Source organism: Budorcas taxicolor, chromosome 8 (genome assembly GCF_023091745.1).
Source record: "Budorcas taxicolor isolate Tak-1 chromosome 8, Takin1.1, whole genome shotgun sequence".
Lineage (NCBI taxonomy): Eukaryota > Metazoa > Chordata > Mammalia > Artiodactyla > Bovidae > Budorcas > Budorcas taxicolor.
Window position 1 is genome coordinate 91,580,868 of NC_068917.1, and position 17,244 is coordinate 91,598,111.

The 17,244-nt window shown below is 44.6% G+C and overlaps 1 protein-coding gene across 1 annotated transcript in view; it reads left to right on the plus strand.

Moving 5' to 3' along the window:
* Nucleotides 1-17,244, plus strand: part of SHC3 (SHC adaptor protein 3) — a 180,875-nt gene continuing 163,631 nt past the window's right edge. Inside the window, exon 1 of the mRNA XM_052645198.1 lies at nt 1-456. Coding sequence (XP_052501158.1) covers nt 1-456 — 456 coding nt within the window. The remainder of the gene's footprint in view (nt 457-17,244) is intronic.

Here is a 17,244-nt window from a genome sequence, read left to right on the forward strand (position 1 = left end):
ATGCTTCCACGCACCAAGTACAACCGCTTCAGGAATGACTCGGTGACATCGGTCGATGACCTTCTGCACAACCTGTCGGTGAGCGGCGGTGGCAAGGTCTCGGCGGCGCGCGCGGCCCCGGCGGCGGCCCCCTACCTGGTGTCCGGAGAAGCGCTGCGCAGGGCGCCCGACGATGGGCCGGGCAGCCTGGGCCACCTGCTCCACAAGGTGTCCCACCTGAAACTCTCCAGCTCGGGCCTCCGCGGCCTGTCGGCGGCCAGGGAGCGGGCGGGCGCGCGGCTCTCGGGCAGCTGCAGCGCGCCCAGCCTGGCCGCCCCGGACGGCAGCGCGCCCCCCGGCCCCCGCGCCCCGGCCATGCGCGCCGCCAGGAAGGGCCGACCCGGCGACGAGCCGCCGCCCCGTGCCCCGCACGCCAGCGACCAGGTGCTGGGGGCAGGAGTCACCTACGTCGTCAAGGTGGGTGCGGGCGCGGGCCGCCGGGTGGGAAAGCCGGGGCGCAGAGGCGTCCGGCACAGTGGGTCGCTCTGGAGGCCAGGGGGTGCGCACTTTTTCCCGGCCAGCTCGTTTGGCAGGGGGGACCCAGCTCAGCAAACGCACCCATTGCGCATCCAGTGGGAGAAGGTTTGAAATCGGCGACCTCACTGTCCTGGTTTCCCCTGGCTCCGCTCCTTTGGCATGCCTTTGCCACCGAGCTTTGCCATGTGTCCGGCCAGTACCCCTCTCGGCATGGACCACTCTCCCTGGGAACTGTGCATCAGGTCTGCCTAGGGTACACACTTGGAAGAACTGGGCAGCCCCTGCGATGAGAAAGGCAGGTGGTGTCACTACTTCTCCTGTGTTTGCCCCAGGCGGCAGGGTAGATGGTTTCATTTCTTTCCTCAGCAAGAATTTTCAGCTCCTTGCAGTGCAGCCCAAGTACTGTCCTTTATACCAGATAGGTAGCAATTTCTTAGCCAGCAAGGTTTTCTTTGGTTTCTGCCTTTCCTTCCATACCTGCTTTGGTTTACAGCAGCAGAAGGAAATTTGGGACTGTTTTTCCCTGGGGACTCTGGCCTTCCCTTTAAATAGGCTAAAGGAAGCTGAGCCACAGGCTGGAAAGTAGATTTTTTTTTTTTTCCTCCAACACAGAGAATTATACAATCATGCCTGATGTAGTCCACAAAATTCTTCTCTTATGCAAGTATTCTATGATATTTAAAGAACAAATACTTAGCAGCATTCCACTGGCCTGCCACATGCTTATCACATCCTTCTGGTTGTTGGGCAGCAGAGAATCACCACCACAGTGCTCTTCCAGCTGGGCAGACAGCCTCCAGACAGTGGAAAGGGGCCAAAATGACATTATTTCAGACTGGTCACTCCAAGACATGACTTTTCATTTTAAGAGAAATGAGATGCACACTGTCCCCACAGTGTTGTCCAGTCACACTGAGAAACCTGCAGGCTCTTAGTGGCTATTAATACTTACTGGCTACAGATCCAGTTGCAAAATTCTACAGACCACATCCCCTGGCAAAAATATGTCTTGATAATTTTGAACCAAATATTAAAGGAAACAGTTGACTTTGTGGATTATCTTTAACTATCTCAAAAGTACTAACAAAGGAATGCTATCATCAGTATTAAAAATGGACCTGTTTTCCTTTTGAGTCTCCTTTTTAATTTAATCTTCCTTCTTAGCTTCTGAGAGTGAATTAATCATATATTTTACAAAAGGGATGAAGATCAACATAAAGTATGCACAGCTGGTTGAGTTTATTGTAAAAGAAAAAAGAATATTCCTCTTGTATGCCTTCTTTAAGTTATATAACCAGGAGCCAAAAACAAAAGGAAAAAAGAAGAAACAAAACCAAACAACAAAACCCCTGACAACGTTGAGGTTAAGAAGTGATGCCAGAGTATATTACTTGTGCCATGTGTAATATAGTATAATTGCTATCTGAAGAAAAAAAAGAACCATGTTAGACAGATGTTGGCAAAGGTTTTTATACCTGTCATGTTGAACATAGAGGGTAGTTTCCAAATGGAGGGAGAATTTTCAAACTTATGTCTCTAAAGTTTCCTTCAAAAAAATAACTTGCTTTGCTTAGGGCTTTACTCTTGCTCTTTGAAGGATGAAGGCTGACATCCAGTTCTAAATGTCAGTTGTGGCTGAAGAAAGCTAGTCTATTGTGCTGGGCTATCAGGTAGTGACATCCGGTTCCCTCAACCCCGAAGCAAGAACAACACTCAAATAAGTGAAAGGCTGGGTCTGCCTAGAGCCTTCTGGATTTGGGGTCATTTTGCTGTGCCAAAGGATTGTAGTGACCTGGGGGCACATAGCGTGCCCTGTTAGTGCTTCTTGCTGTCGCCTGGTCCATCTTCAGTGGTGAATGGTGGCGTCACAGGAATATAAACTTAGGTTTCCCTGGAGAAGTTTGAAATCACACAGCAAAGGAGTCCAGACACTAAAGGACAATTTCTTCTGCGCACATTTGATTCACAGTATCATGTGGCCTTCTGTCAGTGCACATTTCTGAATTGCCCTTGTTGAGTTTAGAACCGTGAGTTTATTTTCTTGAAAGATCACAAAACTTAAAAAAAGAAAGAAAGAAAGAAAGAAAGAAACCTGGTATTATTGGCTGATTTGCAAATAGTTTTATTGGTGTCCTTACTTTGAAAGATCTCTGGCAGATAGAAAAGAGGCAATTTTTATAACTTGCTTGTACATCAACAGCAAAATCTAAAGGCTTAGAGTTTGGGAGAGAACTTGTTATTATTCTCTTTGATTTAAATGTATGTCTAAATTAAGGAAAACCCCAAATGTTTTCTAGTTTCCTGGAAGACTCATCTGCTGTATAATTATAGATTTCCTGCCTCACAGACATATCTACCTACAGACAATACTAGAATATTGCACACAGATTTATTCTTTAAAAATATTTAAATGTAATCTACTTATATAAAAATGGATATTGTAAAATATAGACGTCTGGTGTATCAATTAGGAAGCACCAAATTGTTTGAATAGCAGGTTGTAATATTAATTAATGAAGGATTTGAAATTTAAAAATAGTAATACCTGAGCAGCAGTAGAATTCCAAGCTCAGAGCATATGTAATTTGTCCTTCGTGCCTTCCCTTGAACCTGATGCTAATAACAGCATGAGATTATGCAAATGAGCAAGGGTTCAAGTTTGTGTTTGTTTACTTCAGGACACCCATTGGTGGCACCTTTGTACCTAAGTGTGCCTGACACTGGGTTTTGTTTTGTGTGTGTGGTTTTTTATTTCTTTTTTGGTGACACAAAAGGAAAAGAACAAGAAAGTATGTCCTTGAGATAAAGGAAAATCGTAACAGCAAAGAGCAATGGATATTTTCATTATAATTCTATTTTAAAACTATTTTACATTTGGGCTTGAAAGGCCTAGAGACATACAGACAAGTATTGAGGACACTGTTGCCCACTTTCAAATTCTATTGCCTAGAAATCTAAGCTGGCAGGGAGCCTGAGTGCCCGTGGGGGCTGCTACTGATTTTTAGCAGGTCCCAAAGGCAGTATTGGGATGCTCTACCCACAGATCCGCAGGGCGAACAGTTTAGGAAGGAAAGATAGCCAAGAACAGTTGGGGGTCAGTTCTTTAAAATAGCCGCTGGCTGTTGTGGAAGAGTCATTTGAAGTAAGCTTGTCTTGAGGTTCAGCCTTGACCACCGCTGATGGAAGGCAATACTGTGTGGGCTACACCTGAGTTAGCTGTTGGCCCTCAGTGGGAGGGTTCGCTAAGAAGAAGAGTTCGCTTTACAGCACATGACACCACAGGCTCAAAACAAGATCAGGATAAGAAGTGGCCACATTCAGGGCTGACCTGAGTGCCCATAGCAAGAATCAGGAAGTCAAGATGCTTGCTGATCACCAGCAACCCAGTGAGAATGTAGGTTGTACTTCGTCGCTCAGTCATGTCCAACTCTTTGCAACCCTGTGGACTGTAGCCCACCAGACTCCTTCGTCCATGGGATTCTCCAGGCAAGAAGACTGGAGTGGGTTGCCATGCCCTCCGCCAAGGGATCTTCCCAACCCAGGGACTGAACCCAAGTCTCCTATATTGCAAGCAGATCTTTACCAACTGAGCCAATAGGAAAGCCACCAGAGAAAGTAGGTTATTCATCCTTAAATCCTGTGACAGCCCCCTCGGACAGCCAAGGTGTTGGTCTGCAGAGAGTGATGCTATGTCTTTACTGATAATAGCTTCACATTATGAGCTGTTTAGAGGAGATTTTAATAATCAGAGAACTACTGAATTATTTCCTGAAGTGCTGGATTGTTTTTCTTTGGGGATGAAGCCTTGTTTTTACAAGAGCTCTTTAAAAATTATTCTGTTTCTCCCATTTGTGACTCTGATGATATTTAGGGTGTATGAATTATTCATTTTATTTATAAATGTTCTATTGCTTTTTATAGGTGGTCTTTATTAACTGCTCTTACTGTAAAATTTATTCTTAATTGGTATTTTTTTTCACTTGCCTCACTGTCTTTAAAAGTATTTTAAATTTATTCTTAGAAAAAGTATCTAAAATCTTTTTTCTTTTCTTAGCACTGTATTCTTTTGATAACTATGAGCTAAGTAAGGTCATATTAAACAGTCACCAACAGAGTTATTTCATGTATAGTCATGATATATTATTGTGGTGGGATTGATTGAATTTTGTTTTAATTCTAGATTAGTAAGTTGTTCCTTGATAAAGAACACAATTTTAAAAGTTGACTTTTTTCTTAAAATTGTTGAAAAATCTCATAAATGTACGGCTTATATGTAAACTGTCAAAATGATTTGAAAGACAGTTTAAGACATTCTTGTGAGATAAGTAGACAAAATTATTTATTTGATCTGGAAAGCATGACACCTCTTTTTTTTTTATGTGACACAAGTATAGCAGATATGTGAAATGTGTATATGTACACACACACCACATCATACATAAACACATACACACATATCCAACACCACACACACACTCGTACACACACGTACACACACACTGAGTAGACAATTGTAATGACTTCGGGCAGGGTCATTAGAAAATAGTAAGTGTTATATTTCCAGAAATGCCTGATTATTTCATTCATTACTTTTACATTCACATTTAAGAGAAAATAATTCTGAAAGATAAGCTTTCGATGAAACTTAAATCTTACGAAGAGTGGACTTCTTGCCCGTTTATGTTCCCACTTGGTTTTATCTTTGAATATATGTCATATTTTCATATTTGTTATATATGATAAATATCATTTAAGCAAAGTTGTGATAATGGGACACTTGGCCAACAGACATGTAAGACATGTAAGAGGCTGGCTTTCCAGCCAACTGGCTTGTTCTGAAGGGTGTGTGAAGCCTGCTGCCCCTCACTTGGTTGTGGTGTCTCCGAGCAGGAACACAGCCTGGATGTGGAGAATCTGCAGGGTGCCTGGCCACCTCAGTGGGGCTCAAGAGGTCAACCTGTCATGACTGGGGCAGGTCTTTGCTCCTGATCCTCGTGCATCTGGAAGAGAGGGGCCTCTGGCTTGCACTGTGGTGTCAGGGTGTGGTTCCCCGGGTCACGTGCCTTCTGGGTGGCTGCGGCCAAGACCAGACCCCTTGGTGCTACTGCCCAGAAAGTTGCATAGGGTTCAGGGGAAAGCACAGTGAAGATTCAACACTTCAAACAAAAATACCCAAGGACAAATAAAGTTACATGCAATTAATTCAGAAAAAGATAGTTTCAGATGAAATGCAAAAAATGATCAATTGGGCATATTTTCTGGGTAAAGGACAAGAAAAAAATTGAATTTTAGCATAAAAAATTTACAATGTGTAGTGCATGAAGAATGTCTTTATGGCAGGAGGAATTAAGCGTAGGAATGTCCTGCTGAGTGGGTGGATGTTGGCTCTGTGTGTGTGTGTGTGTGTGTGTGTGTGTGTGTGTGTGTGTGTGCACATGCAACTGCACAATAATCTTACCAGTTGCTTTTGGTCCTGCAAATTCATAAGTATTGATTTTCAGTTGAGGTTAAAAAAAACAACAAAACAACAACAAATCATTCTGTCCCCATGTGGTTTAGCCTCTTCCCTCCCCACCACCAGTGTGGAGACAATAACCCGTTGATATGTGTCAGTCTGGGCTTCCCACATGGCTCAGTGGTAAAGGCTCAGCAAAACAGAATCTGCCTGCCAATGCAGGAGACACAGGAGACATGGGTTCAATCCCTGAATCAGCAAGATCCCCTGAAGGAGGAAATGGCAACCCAATCCAGTATTCTTGCCTGGAAAATCCCATGGACAGAGGCGTCTGGTGGGCTCTAGACCATGGAGTTGCAAAGAGTCAGACATGGCTGGGCAACTAATCACACACACACGCAGACACACAGACACACAGACAGACACAGACACAGACACACACAGACACAGGCATCAGTCTGTGCCTCCCAGCACTAGGATTGGTGCTGCTTTCCTAAAATAAATAGAAAGACACTAGTTAAACTTGGAGGGCCAGGGCCAGGAATCTCCACGAGGACCACTGAATTCCAACAAGATGCTGGGTCAAAGGCTGAGTTTCCATGGTTCACGCAGTGCTGTTCTCTTCACCTTGGTGGGGAGAAGGTGCCATGCATACCTGTGATGTGCCTGGGAGGAGAGGACCAGTTGCTGCTCTCCTCGGGGACCTGGTTTCCTCTAGCGCCTTCTTGACTCTGTAGTGCCTCAGGCTTGGACCAGCCTCTGCCCTTGCTCTGGTGGATGATAGCAGCTCAGGGCATCCTTGGCCTTTCGCCCTCAGACTCTGGGCTCAGACTTGCCTTGCCTCTCGACAAGAGAGGTCTGGCAAGTTCCACCATCTTCCAGCTGAGGTCTCCATTTCTAGCCATGGTCTCATCTCCTGCAGGAGCTGTAGGGAAACCTGGGTGCTGGAGGAGAAGCTGCAGATATGGGAGAGTCGAGGGGCAAGAGCCTCACCTTATCACTGGTGTTTCTGATGCTCAGCAGCTTCAGAGTACCTGAAACCCTCCAAGCCAAGACTTTCTGAGGAAGAATGTTCAAAGAGCTTGTTGTTATGATGCTCCTTGCTTTCTATATTTATTTATTGACCACACCACCTGGCATGAGGGATCTTACTTCCCTGACCAGGGATTGAACCATCGTCTCCTTCAGTGGAAGTGTAGAATCTTAATCAGGGAGGTCCCAGCTGCTTACTTTCAAGCTGACTTGGAGCCATCTTAGTTTTTCTGAAATGTGTTGTTTTGCTAAAGTAAAGGCCCCTCAGAAGCGCCTTTCCTCACTTCTGTCTATTGAATGGGCAAAAAAAGCAGCAAAGATTTGATTCCAAATTTTAAGAAATTTAAATTTGTACCAACTCCACAGACTCAGTGGGACTTGGCCTTCACCCAGCCTCTCTGCTGAGACCCTTCTAACAAACTTTATTTCATCAAATTCCATTAAACATAATTGTTTGGCAGTCTAAAGGGCCTCACAGACCAGGTTTAATCCTATTGCTTTTGCAGATATTCAGCATTTCTAATACCACTTGCCCATATAAAAATCTTCTGTTTAAAAATGTTTTGAAAAACCGCAGCACAGCTCTAGCTCTGTTGAGGGAAAACTAGCCCTGAACCTGGTTTTCAGCAGAAACACTATAAAATCAGGGTCTCTTATGTGTTCCCCCAAGGAGGGAGAAACAACATTTTTATCTCTGGTGATGAAACCATGAAAAGGTGACTGTTTTTTGAGTGTTCTCCATGGTGAAGAACCAGCCCTTTCATTGGCTCTCCTGGAGGTGGATTCAGTGTGTGCGCTCAGTTCGGTTCTGCTGGGACCGCTGTGCTGCACCTGAAGACACTGAAGACCCCGAAGACCCCTTTCCCTCCTAGGACTTGGCACATACTTCTTACTTCCTTTCCCTCCGAGCCTCAGTTTGGACACTGATGTTACTGAGCAGAGGCCTGTTCAAGCAGAAGTCCCCACAGCCTGCTCAGCAGGAGAGGACCTTTGCCCTCCCCCAACCCCGGGGAGGAGGGCGTATGGGGGAACAGATGGTTGTCCCCTAATGCTGAATGGTTTATATAAGGCAGCAATGATAAGAAAGGCAGCCTCTGGGGCCTGGGACCCATTATCTGCTGGGTCCCAGGGCCCGCAGAGAAACATGGTCATGGCCTCTAAGCCCAGACACCGACAGGCCACCTTCTGTTGCTGGTAGTCCGGCAGCCTTGTGATGTCTCTCACCTGCTTCTTTTGTACATCTTTCTTTTTCTCCTAAATGTATGGTATTACTGTTTGACTGCTCCCAGGTCTTATTTGCAGCATGCAGGATCTTTAGCTGTGGCTTTCAGACTTTTAGTTATCATATGTGGAACCTAATTTCCTGACCAGGAACTGAACCCAGCCCCCCTGCTTTGGGAGGGTAGAGTCTTAGAAGTCCCATCAACCTTTCTTTATAAAATGTAAACATGTGCTGTGGAGATGTTCAAACACACACCAAGCATACAAAACATCAACATAAAAAAAAGAGAGGATGGTCTGATGAGCCCTCAGGTACCCAAGAGTCAGCTTCTCCAGCTGCCAGCTCATAGCCTCCCCCACTTCCTGAATCGTGCAGGGCTGGGGTGCTCAGACAGAACTCGAGGTTCTGATGAATAAGTTGCAGGATTGGGTTTCATAGTGTTTCCACATCTGGCGGAGCATGTTCAGGGTCACAGGCACTGGGACACCCTTGCATTCGACTCTGTGGTCCTCAGCACAGAGACAGTAGGGCAGCCCTTGTGGTTTCTGCTTTAAAGGTGATGACGGTGGGCTCCAAGAGGCACCGCTGATGGGCACCCCCAGGGGATGGGGTGGGAGCTCTACCTCGCCACCCACCCTGCTCGGGCTTCCCTGGACCACCCCACCTCTGACTCTTTAGCAAGCAGATGACCCTTTGAGGAAAGGGTTTTCTCCCAAACTGTTTTTATAGCAGTGTATTAGTCCAGGGTCTCCAGAGATAGAGAACCAGTAGGATGTATGTATAGGAGGAGTTTTGTGACAAGGCATTGGCGTATGTGATTACTGAGAAGTCTGCAGGGTGAGTCAGCAGGCTTACAACCCAGGAAGAGACATTTCAGTGTGAGACCAAAGGCAGGAGAAAGCCATTATCCCAGTTTGAAGGCCCTCTGGGAGGAGGAGTTCCCTCTTATCCTAGGGGAGTGTCAGTCTTTTGTTCTATTCAGGCCTTCAGTTGATTGGATGAGACCCGCCCACATTAGGAAAGGCAGTCTGCTTTACTCAGTCTATCCATTTAAACGTCAAAGTCATCCCTAAACACCTTCACAGAAACACCCAGAATCACTGTTGGTCCGTCTCTGGGCACCTGGTGGCCTAGCCAAGTTGACACGCAAATTTACCATCACAGGCATAGCCACAAACTTTTGGAGTCTCATCTAGGATGGCCATTAGTTCACCCAAACAGTTAGGGAGATTCATGTGCCCTGGAAGAATGGAGGTGAAAGATAAGAAACAACTAAGTAAATCTCCTGGAAGAGTCTCAGGTTTTCTTACCATTTCTCTGGGCACCAAATGGAGACACCTTTAAAAATTCCTCAAGCAGGACCTCAAACCAAAGCCCTGGAGTATAAGACAGATGAACTATGACCCCTGCACACCAGGAGAGCTGTGGAACTTTGGGGACCAGTGGCAAGAGTGTGTCTGTGGTTTGACACTTGCTCAGAGTGGAGGCCTGAGGAGTCACACCTAATATTATCACCAGAGGCCAGAACAAGTTCACTGGTGGAAATATAGCCCCCTTATGTGTCTCTGTACAGGCTCGCAACCAGGGACAGAGGCTCTAGGAGGGAAACAGATGTTTCTAGATCCATGTGTTATTGTTGTAGTCACTAAGTCATGTCCAGTTCCTTTTGTGACCCCATGGTCTGCAGTCTGCTAGGCTCCTCTGTCCATTGGATTCTCCAGGCAAGAGTACTGGAGTGGGTTGCCATTTCCTTCTCCAGGGGATCTTTCTGACTCAGGGATCAAACCCATGTCTCCTGTGTCTCCCACCTTGGCAGGTGGATTCTTTACTGGTGAGCCACTTGGGAAGCCCCACTTTGAGTCATTACTAAAATGGAAAAACTGCATTTTTTTTTCTGATTTGCATATAATAATAATTTATAGCCCTGGTTTCCTCAATTTAAGGGTTGCTCTCATGGATTTTTAAAAAGTGGTTTCACGTGAGCTTCTGTTTGTAGCCTTGAGCAAATTAGAGAACGAGGACTATATATTACCAGACAGTGGAAGTAGCTAGGGCTGGTCCGTTTCAGAAACTAGGCTTTGTGTGAAAGGCTGATTCTTATGTGGGCAAGCTGGTCTGAGTCCTGGGCCAGAGGAAGCACTGTTAGACACTTGAGGCTTTCCTGAGCTCACATTCTGAGAAGCTTCTATCTTTTGTCCATGTTCTTGTAACTGATGGAAGCTGGGGCACAGTCTAGAAATCCTGATTCTCACATGTGTCAGTCTTGGATGTCCCTGTCTGGGTTCTGCTGGCTTCACTCCTTCAGGAGTCCTCCTTCAGACTCTCCTCCTGGTCTCTGGGCTAGAGACATTGCTTTTAAATTTTTATTATTATTTTTGGGGCCTCACAATGTGGCATGCAGGATCTTCCCTGACCAGGGATTGAACCTGTGTCCCCGGCACTGGAAGTCCAGAGTCTTAACCACTGGACCACCAGGGCAGTCCAAACACTGCTTTTTAAAAAGTTATCTTGTTTATTTATTTGGCTGCACACAGTCATAGTTGCAGCACTCAGCATCTTGAATCTTCATACAGCATGAGAACTTATTTGCAACATGTGGGATCTAGTTCCCTGACCAGGGATTGAACCAGGACCCCCTGCATTGGGAACATGGAGTCTTAGGCACTAGACCACAGGGAAGTCCCCAAACACTGCTTTTTTTTTTTTTTTTTAAGGATGGTTATTTGTGAGGTGGTGCTGGCTGCACTCTCTAAAGGACTGAGCTGTGAATTTGTTCACTGGAAGTAGCAACTCCTTAATAGATAATAAGCTTGTTTACAGAGTGACTTAGTTACTTATTCACTAACATGGGAAAAGAAAATAAAAATCATCCAATGGTGGCTAAGAGGAGGGGGTTCTGATGTTCCTGTGTGATCCACAAACTCCCGTCCTTTAATTGCATTCCCTACTTCTGTTGCGCCCTGCCCTCCACCCACCCTCTCTCATTCCTGCCTTATCTGTTGGTTAAGACTCCCAGGGCAGGGATTTGCTGAGAAAAGTTAACGCCTGGCTTTCTGGACAAAAACATGATTTATGTGCTGTGTATGTCTGTGCATGTTCAGTTGTGTCCAACTTTTTGAGATCCCATGAACTGTAGCTGGCTAGGCTCCTCTGTCCATGAATTTTTCAGTTAAGAATACTGGGGCGGCTTGCCATTTCCTGCTCCAGGGGATCTTCCCAGGGTTTGCCAATTCTTGGGGTGTAAATAGTTATGGGAGGTGGGAAAAGATGTGTAGTAACACAGCTTTGCAGAGTCTTAACTTCAAGGGTGTGGATGATATTAACATATTAAACAATACTTAGAAGTGCTGAGTTTTGAGTATTACTTTTTATAAAATATAACTGATTGTTTGGACCTCCTCCTTAGACTGTGTCATGCTTAGTTGCTCAATCGTATCTGACTCTTTGCAACTCCAGGGACTGTAGCTCTCTGGCTCCTCTGTCCATGGGATTCTCCAGGCAAGAATATTGGAGTGGGTTACCGTGCCCTCCTCCCTCCTTAGGCTGCTTGCACCTAAAACAAATTCCCTTCCAAGTGTCCCTTCTTCCCTCGCTACTCCACCTTCCTCATTTCACTTTCTTTCACCTAATTCATGCCAACATGACACAATTGACTTCTTCTGACCTGTGGACAGTGTCTGGAAAAGGTTCCTCGGTGACCCCCTAATTATAAAATCGAAAACCCACTTCATCTGGTGCTGTCACCTCACAGCCTGTCTCCCAGACTCCTGGCATCTGGTGTGAAGGTTCTTCTTTGCTTTTGCTCCTCATTTCTATTCCTGGATTATTTATGAACAGTCTTACCCTCTCTGTTCCTCTTCTCATTCATTAACTCCTCCATCAATCTACTAACCCATTATTTTATTCAACTAGTGTTTATTAAGTTCCCATCCTGGGGTAATGTGTTGGGGATAAACAGATGATTGCTGCTGCTGCTGCTGCTGAGTCACTTAGGTCGTGTCCGACTCTGTGTGACCCCATAGACAGCAGCCCACCAGGCTCCCCCGTCCCTGGGATTCTCCAAGCAAGAACACTGGAGTGGGTTGCCATTTCCTTCTCCAATGCATGAAAGTGAAAAGTGAAAGTGAAGTCCCTCAGTTGTGTCCGACTCTTAGCAACCCCATGGACTGCAGCCTATGAGGTTGCTCTGTCCATGGGATTTTCCAGCAAGAGTACTGGAGTGGAGTGCCATTGTCTTTTTCAAAAGAGGTGATTAAATAAGCATAATTCCTGCTCTTTTGGTGCCAGTGGTGGAGACAGAGGAGAGAAAGTACCAGGAGATCACATTGGTGGTGAGGATGTGGAAATCAAGGATGGCTTCTCAGAGGAGGTGATATGGAAGTGGAGCCCTAGATATCCAGGAAGATGAATGGAATTGGTATGCAGATGTGTTCAAGCATGAGTGAGTGTGTGTGTGCATGAATGTTCCATTCTAGGAGGAGATGGAAACTGACAGTAGCCAATGTAATTAGTGTATTGAGTCAGGGAGGGTCCCCAGGGCCTGGCCAGCACTAGGCAAGTACAGTGGGAAACCACTGGAGATTTTGTGAAAGATTATTCTATCTTCTGTGTGGAGAACAGATTGGAAAGGCAGAAATAAAAGTAGAGACGGTTGAGAGGTAATAAGGAGGAGTGGTGGTGGCTTGGACCTGTGTCATAGGTCAAAGGCCAGAGGCGTATGTTGGGCGCAGGTCTGTATTGTTCACTGTCCATGCAACATGCCCATCCTCTCTCAGGGCCCCTTAAATGAAACAAATCTCAAACTGAATTCATGATCTTTCCCACCTCAGTTAATGGTTTCATTGCTCACCTACTTCTCAAATTCAAGACCTCAAAGGCATCCTTGAATGCCTCCTTTTCCTAAACTCATTATATCTGTTCGATCACTGAGCTATCATTTCTATTCCACAGAGTTTCAAATCTTTTTTTTTTTCTTTTCCTTTTGCCCTCATTCATACCTTCACAATTTCTTGCTGTGATTATTACAATGAACCAGTCTTTGATGATTGCTTTGGGAAAGACTCTTCTTTTTTAAATTAAATAAAAAAGATGATATAGTCTTACTTAGATGTTTCAGAGTGTCCCCTCAACTGCCTTCCCTTCAAATTTTCTTCCTTTCATAGATAATCATCATCACCTGTTTGCTATTTGTATTTCCAGACACACATATGCACACTTTTCTACCTTCCTTTCCTGTATCGTTTCTTTTCCCTTTCTGTTTCACAAAGCAAAATATTCTACATACATTTTTCTGTGACTTGCTTTTTAAAAAATTTAATATGCCTGGGAAATCTTTCAGTATTAGTATTTATAATTCTGCTTCATTCTTTTTGGCATTTGCTTAATACTCGTGCACAGTCTACGTGCATGCATGTCTGTGTGCATGCGTGTGTGCTCAGTCACTCAGTTGTGTCTAACTCTGTGCAACCCCATGGACTGTAGCCCACCAGGCTTCTCTGTCCATGGGATAATCCAGGCAAGAGTACTGGAGTAGGTTGCCATATTCTCCTCCAGGGGATTTTCTCTACCCAGGGGTTGAATCCATGTTTCTTATGTCTCATGCATTGGCAGGCAGTTCTTTACCACTAAGCCACCTGGGAAGCCCAATATTCATGTATATGGAGGTGCTAATACTTAGTCAGTTCTCTATTATTAGACCAGAGAAGGCAATGGCACCCTACTCCAGTACTCTTGCCTGGAAAATCCCATGGATGGAGGAGCCTGGTAGGCTGCAGTCCATGGGGTTGCTAAGAGTCAGACATGACTGAGCGACTTCACTTTCAGTTTTCACTTTCATGCATTGGAGAAGGAAATGGCAAGCCACTCCAGTGTTCTTGCCTGGAGAGTCCCAGGGGCAGGGGAGCCTTGTGGGCTGCCGTCTATGGGGTTGCACAGAGTCGGACATGACTGAAGTGACTTAGCAGCAGCAGCAGCAGCAGCAGCAGCAGCTATTGTTAGACATGTAGATAGTTTCCAATTTATCCCAGTAAAATAATGAACATTCTTCTACACATGTATTTCCGTTTGGGCAAATATTTTTGCCTGTGAGTACAGTAAGTTTTTGCTAGTATTTATCTTTTCCTATGATACCTGTGGGACCTTGAGAACAGTGATCAATTGTATTGATGAAGGTGACTTTTTCACTCCTGGCTACAAAATGAGTCCTCTTACTTAACTATAAAGGAGGACATTTACTGTCATATACCCTTTTACAAGTTAAGAAACATTTCCTATAACTTTAGTTTTCAAAAACTTTCAAATTAGTTTCCAGCATCTAGTGAGTAAATACATATTTTTTGCATTATTCTGTTAATGTGGTGAGTCATTTATCTTTGTAAAATGCATATCTCATCTTCTTAATTAAAATCTCTCTGTTGCTTGCTTTTGCTTACGGAATTCAATCCAAATGAATTTCATACGACACCCAGATTTTCACAATTTGGCTTCAGTTTAGCTCTTGAGCTTCAACTCTTGCCCCTCCAGTATTCCAGCCTCTTAAAACAACTTGTTTTCCCCATACAAGTTGCAACTCTGGCCTTAGTTCAAAGGCCACTTTCCCACTCTGGGCCTCTTCTGTCCACTCCATCTTGGCCTGGAATAACTCTGCTGTTCCGTCGCTCAGTTGTGCCTGACTCTGCGACTCCATGGACTGCAACACACCAGGCTACTCTGTCCTCCACTGTCTCCTAGAGTTTTCTCAAAATCGTGTCCCTTGAGATGGAGAGTCCATTAACTCTGTTAGCTTTCAAGAACTTTGGGCAGCGGTTCCCTCCTGTCTCTCTGGTGAGGCAGAGTTAATGTCACTCCTCAGGGTCTCCACAGCCCCATAGGCCTGTCTTTGTGCTCATCAGTTCAATCCATGCTGAGTGAGAACCAGATGGATGCTGCCAGAGCTCCTGCAAACCTAACATGAATTCAGTGATCCCTGCTTTCAAGAAATCATTCTCCAGAGAAGGTTTCCATGGCCATGCACTGTGGGAAAGGAGGTCAGCTTGCTTTTTCCAAAATGTCCCTGGGTGAAGAGCCTGTGACAAACATTTACTATGTGGAAATGGAGGAATCAAGGTGGCTGGAGGACACTAGGGTGTATGACAGAGCAAAAGAGACTGCTTAGGAGGGTGACCTGTGGTCCTGTCATATATGGTTGGTGATTAAGAATGTGACTTCAGAGAGGCACATTTTGAACTCTGTTCTGTTGAAAAATCCCTTGATGATTGTTCTTTCTGTGAACTGGCATGTATGACATAGCCCACCCAAAGTCTTTACAGTCTGTTCCCTAGATCAGAGGGACCCGTGAATTCTGTTTTATATTGCTTTTTCTCTAACACTAATTACAGAAGGATTTCAATAAGAGAATCAACTTTAATGAGAGCCATGAATAATTATTATTAAGTTAAAATATTGTATGACCAAATGTCACCAGGACATTTCCAAACAGAAAGCTAAACTGAACACTTCCACATGCTCCCACCTCTAATTAAAGCACATGGATTTATTAAAAAGAATGAGGGACAATGAATGTATCAACAAATATTTTCTGAGGACTCAATTACTTGCCTTGTCCTGTGGAAGGTATTGTGGATTGTGAAAGAGGTACAGGGTGATTTTACAAAAGGAACTTGTGATCCAGTTGAGAAGGAAAAGTGGCTCCATTTTAAAAAGAAAGAAAAAAAAAATCGTGTTCAATAAGGTGCTAATGGCATAGCGAGAGATTGGTGGTGGCTGGAGTTATCAAGAAAGGCTTCACAGAAGGTGTGGGATTTTTGTTTTCTGGATCCTGAAAGACTGTCCAGATCTGCGTAGGTGGAAGAGTGGAGGGCGTTCAAGCAAGAGAGCCAGAGTGAGAAACACTTTGAAGGTGGGAGTGGGCATGGCATTTGACTAGGGGCTGGCCGGAGTCAGAGGGACGGTGAGAGGTCAGCTGCCATCTCTAGCGTCTTAGAGTCAGGATGCCCCCTATTTAAAGGAGGGACCATTCTAATGCTGGTCCTTGTGGGATTACACTCCATGGCTTCCCTCCATGTGGTTGACATTTGCAGGTCTGATCTTCATTATTAGGTTACAGAGCCTGAGGGAGCTGGAGAAATGTTTCCCTTGCTTTCTTCTCTCCAAGTTAAACATTTCTCACTCAATCAACAGTCCCAATTTCATGATATCCTGGATTCTATTTGTTTATGTTTTAGTTTGCTAATTACTTTTAAGAGACGTTGCTCATGTGAAAAATTTGGTGGTATTGATTGGATTAGTGTATATTCTATTTTTAGGGTTTTATCCTGTCCTAAGGATAATTTAGAAGGGGACATTTAGAACTGGATAAGTTAGAATTAGAAATGGAACAACAGACTAGTTCCAAATCAGGAAAGGAGTACATCAAGGCTATATATTGTCACCCTGCTTATTTAACTTATATGCAGAGTACATCATGAGAAATGCTGGACTGGATGAAGCACAAGCTGGGATCAAGATTGATGGGAGAAATATCAATAACCTCAGATATGCAGATGACACCACCCTTATGGCAGAAAGTGAAGAAGAACTAAAGAGCCTCTTGGAATGAACGTGAAAGAGGAGAGTGAAAAAGTTGGCTTAAAACTCAAAATTCAGAAAACTAAGATCATAGCATCCGGTCCCATCACTTCATGGCAAATAGATGGGGAAACCATGGAAACAGTGACAGACTTTATTTTTGGGGGCTCCAAAATCACTGCAGATGGTGATTGCAGCCATGAAATTAAAAGACGCTTGCTCCTTGGAAGAAAAGTTATGACCAACCTAGATAGCTCATTAAAAAGCAGAGACATTACTTTGCCAACAAAGGTCTATCTAGTCAAAGCTATGGTTTTTCCAGTAGTCATGTATGGATGTGAGAGTTGGACTATAAAGAAAGCTGAGTGCCAAAGAATGGATGCTTTTGAACTGTGGTGTTGGAGAAGACTCTTGAGAGTCCCTTGGACAGCAAAGAGACGCAACCAGTCAGTCC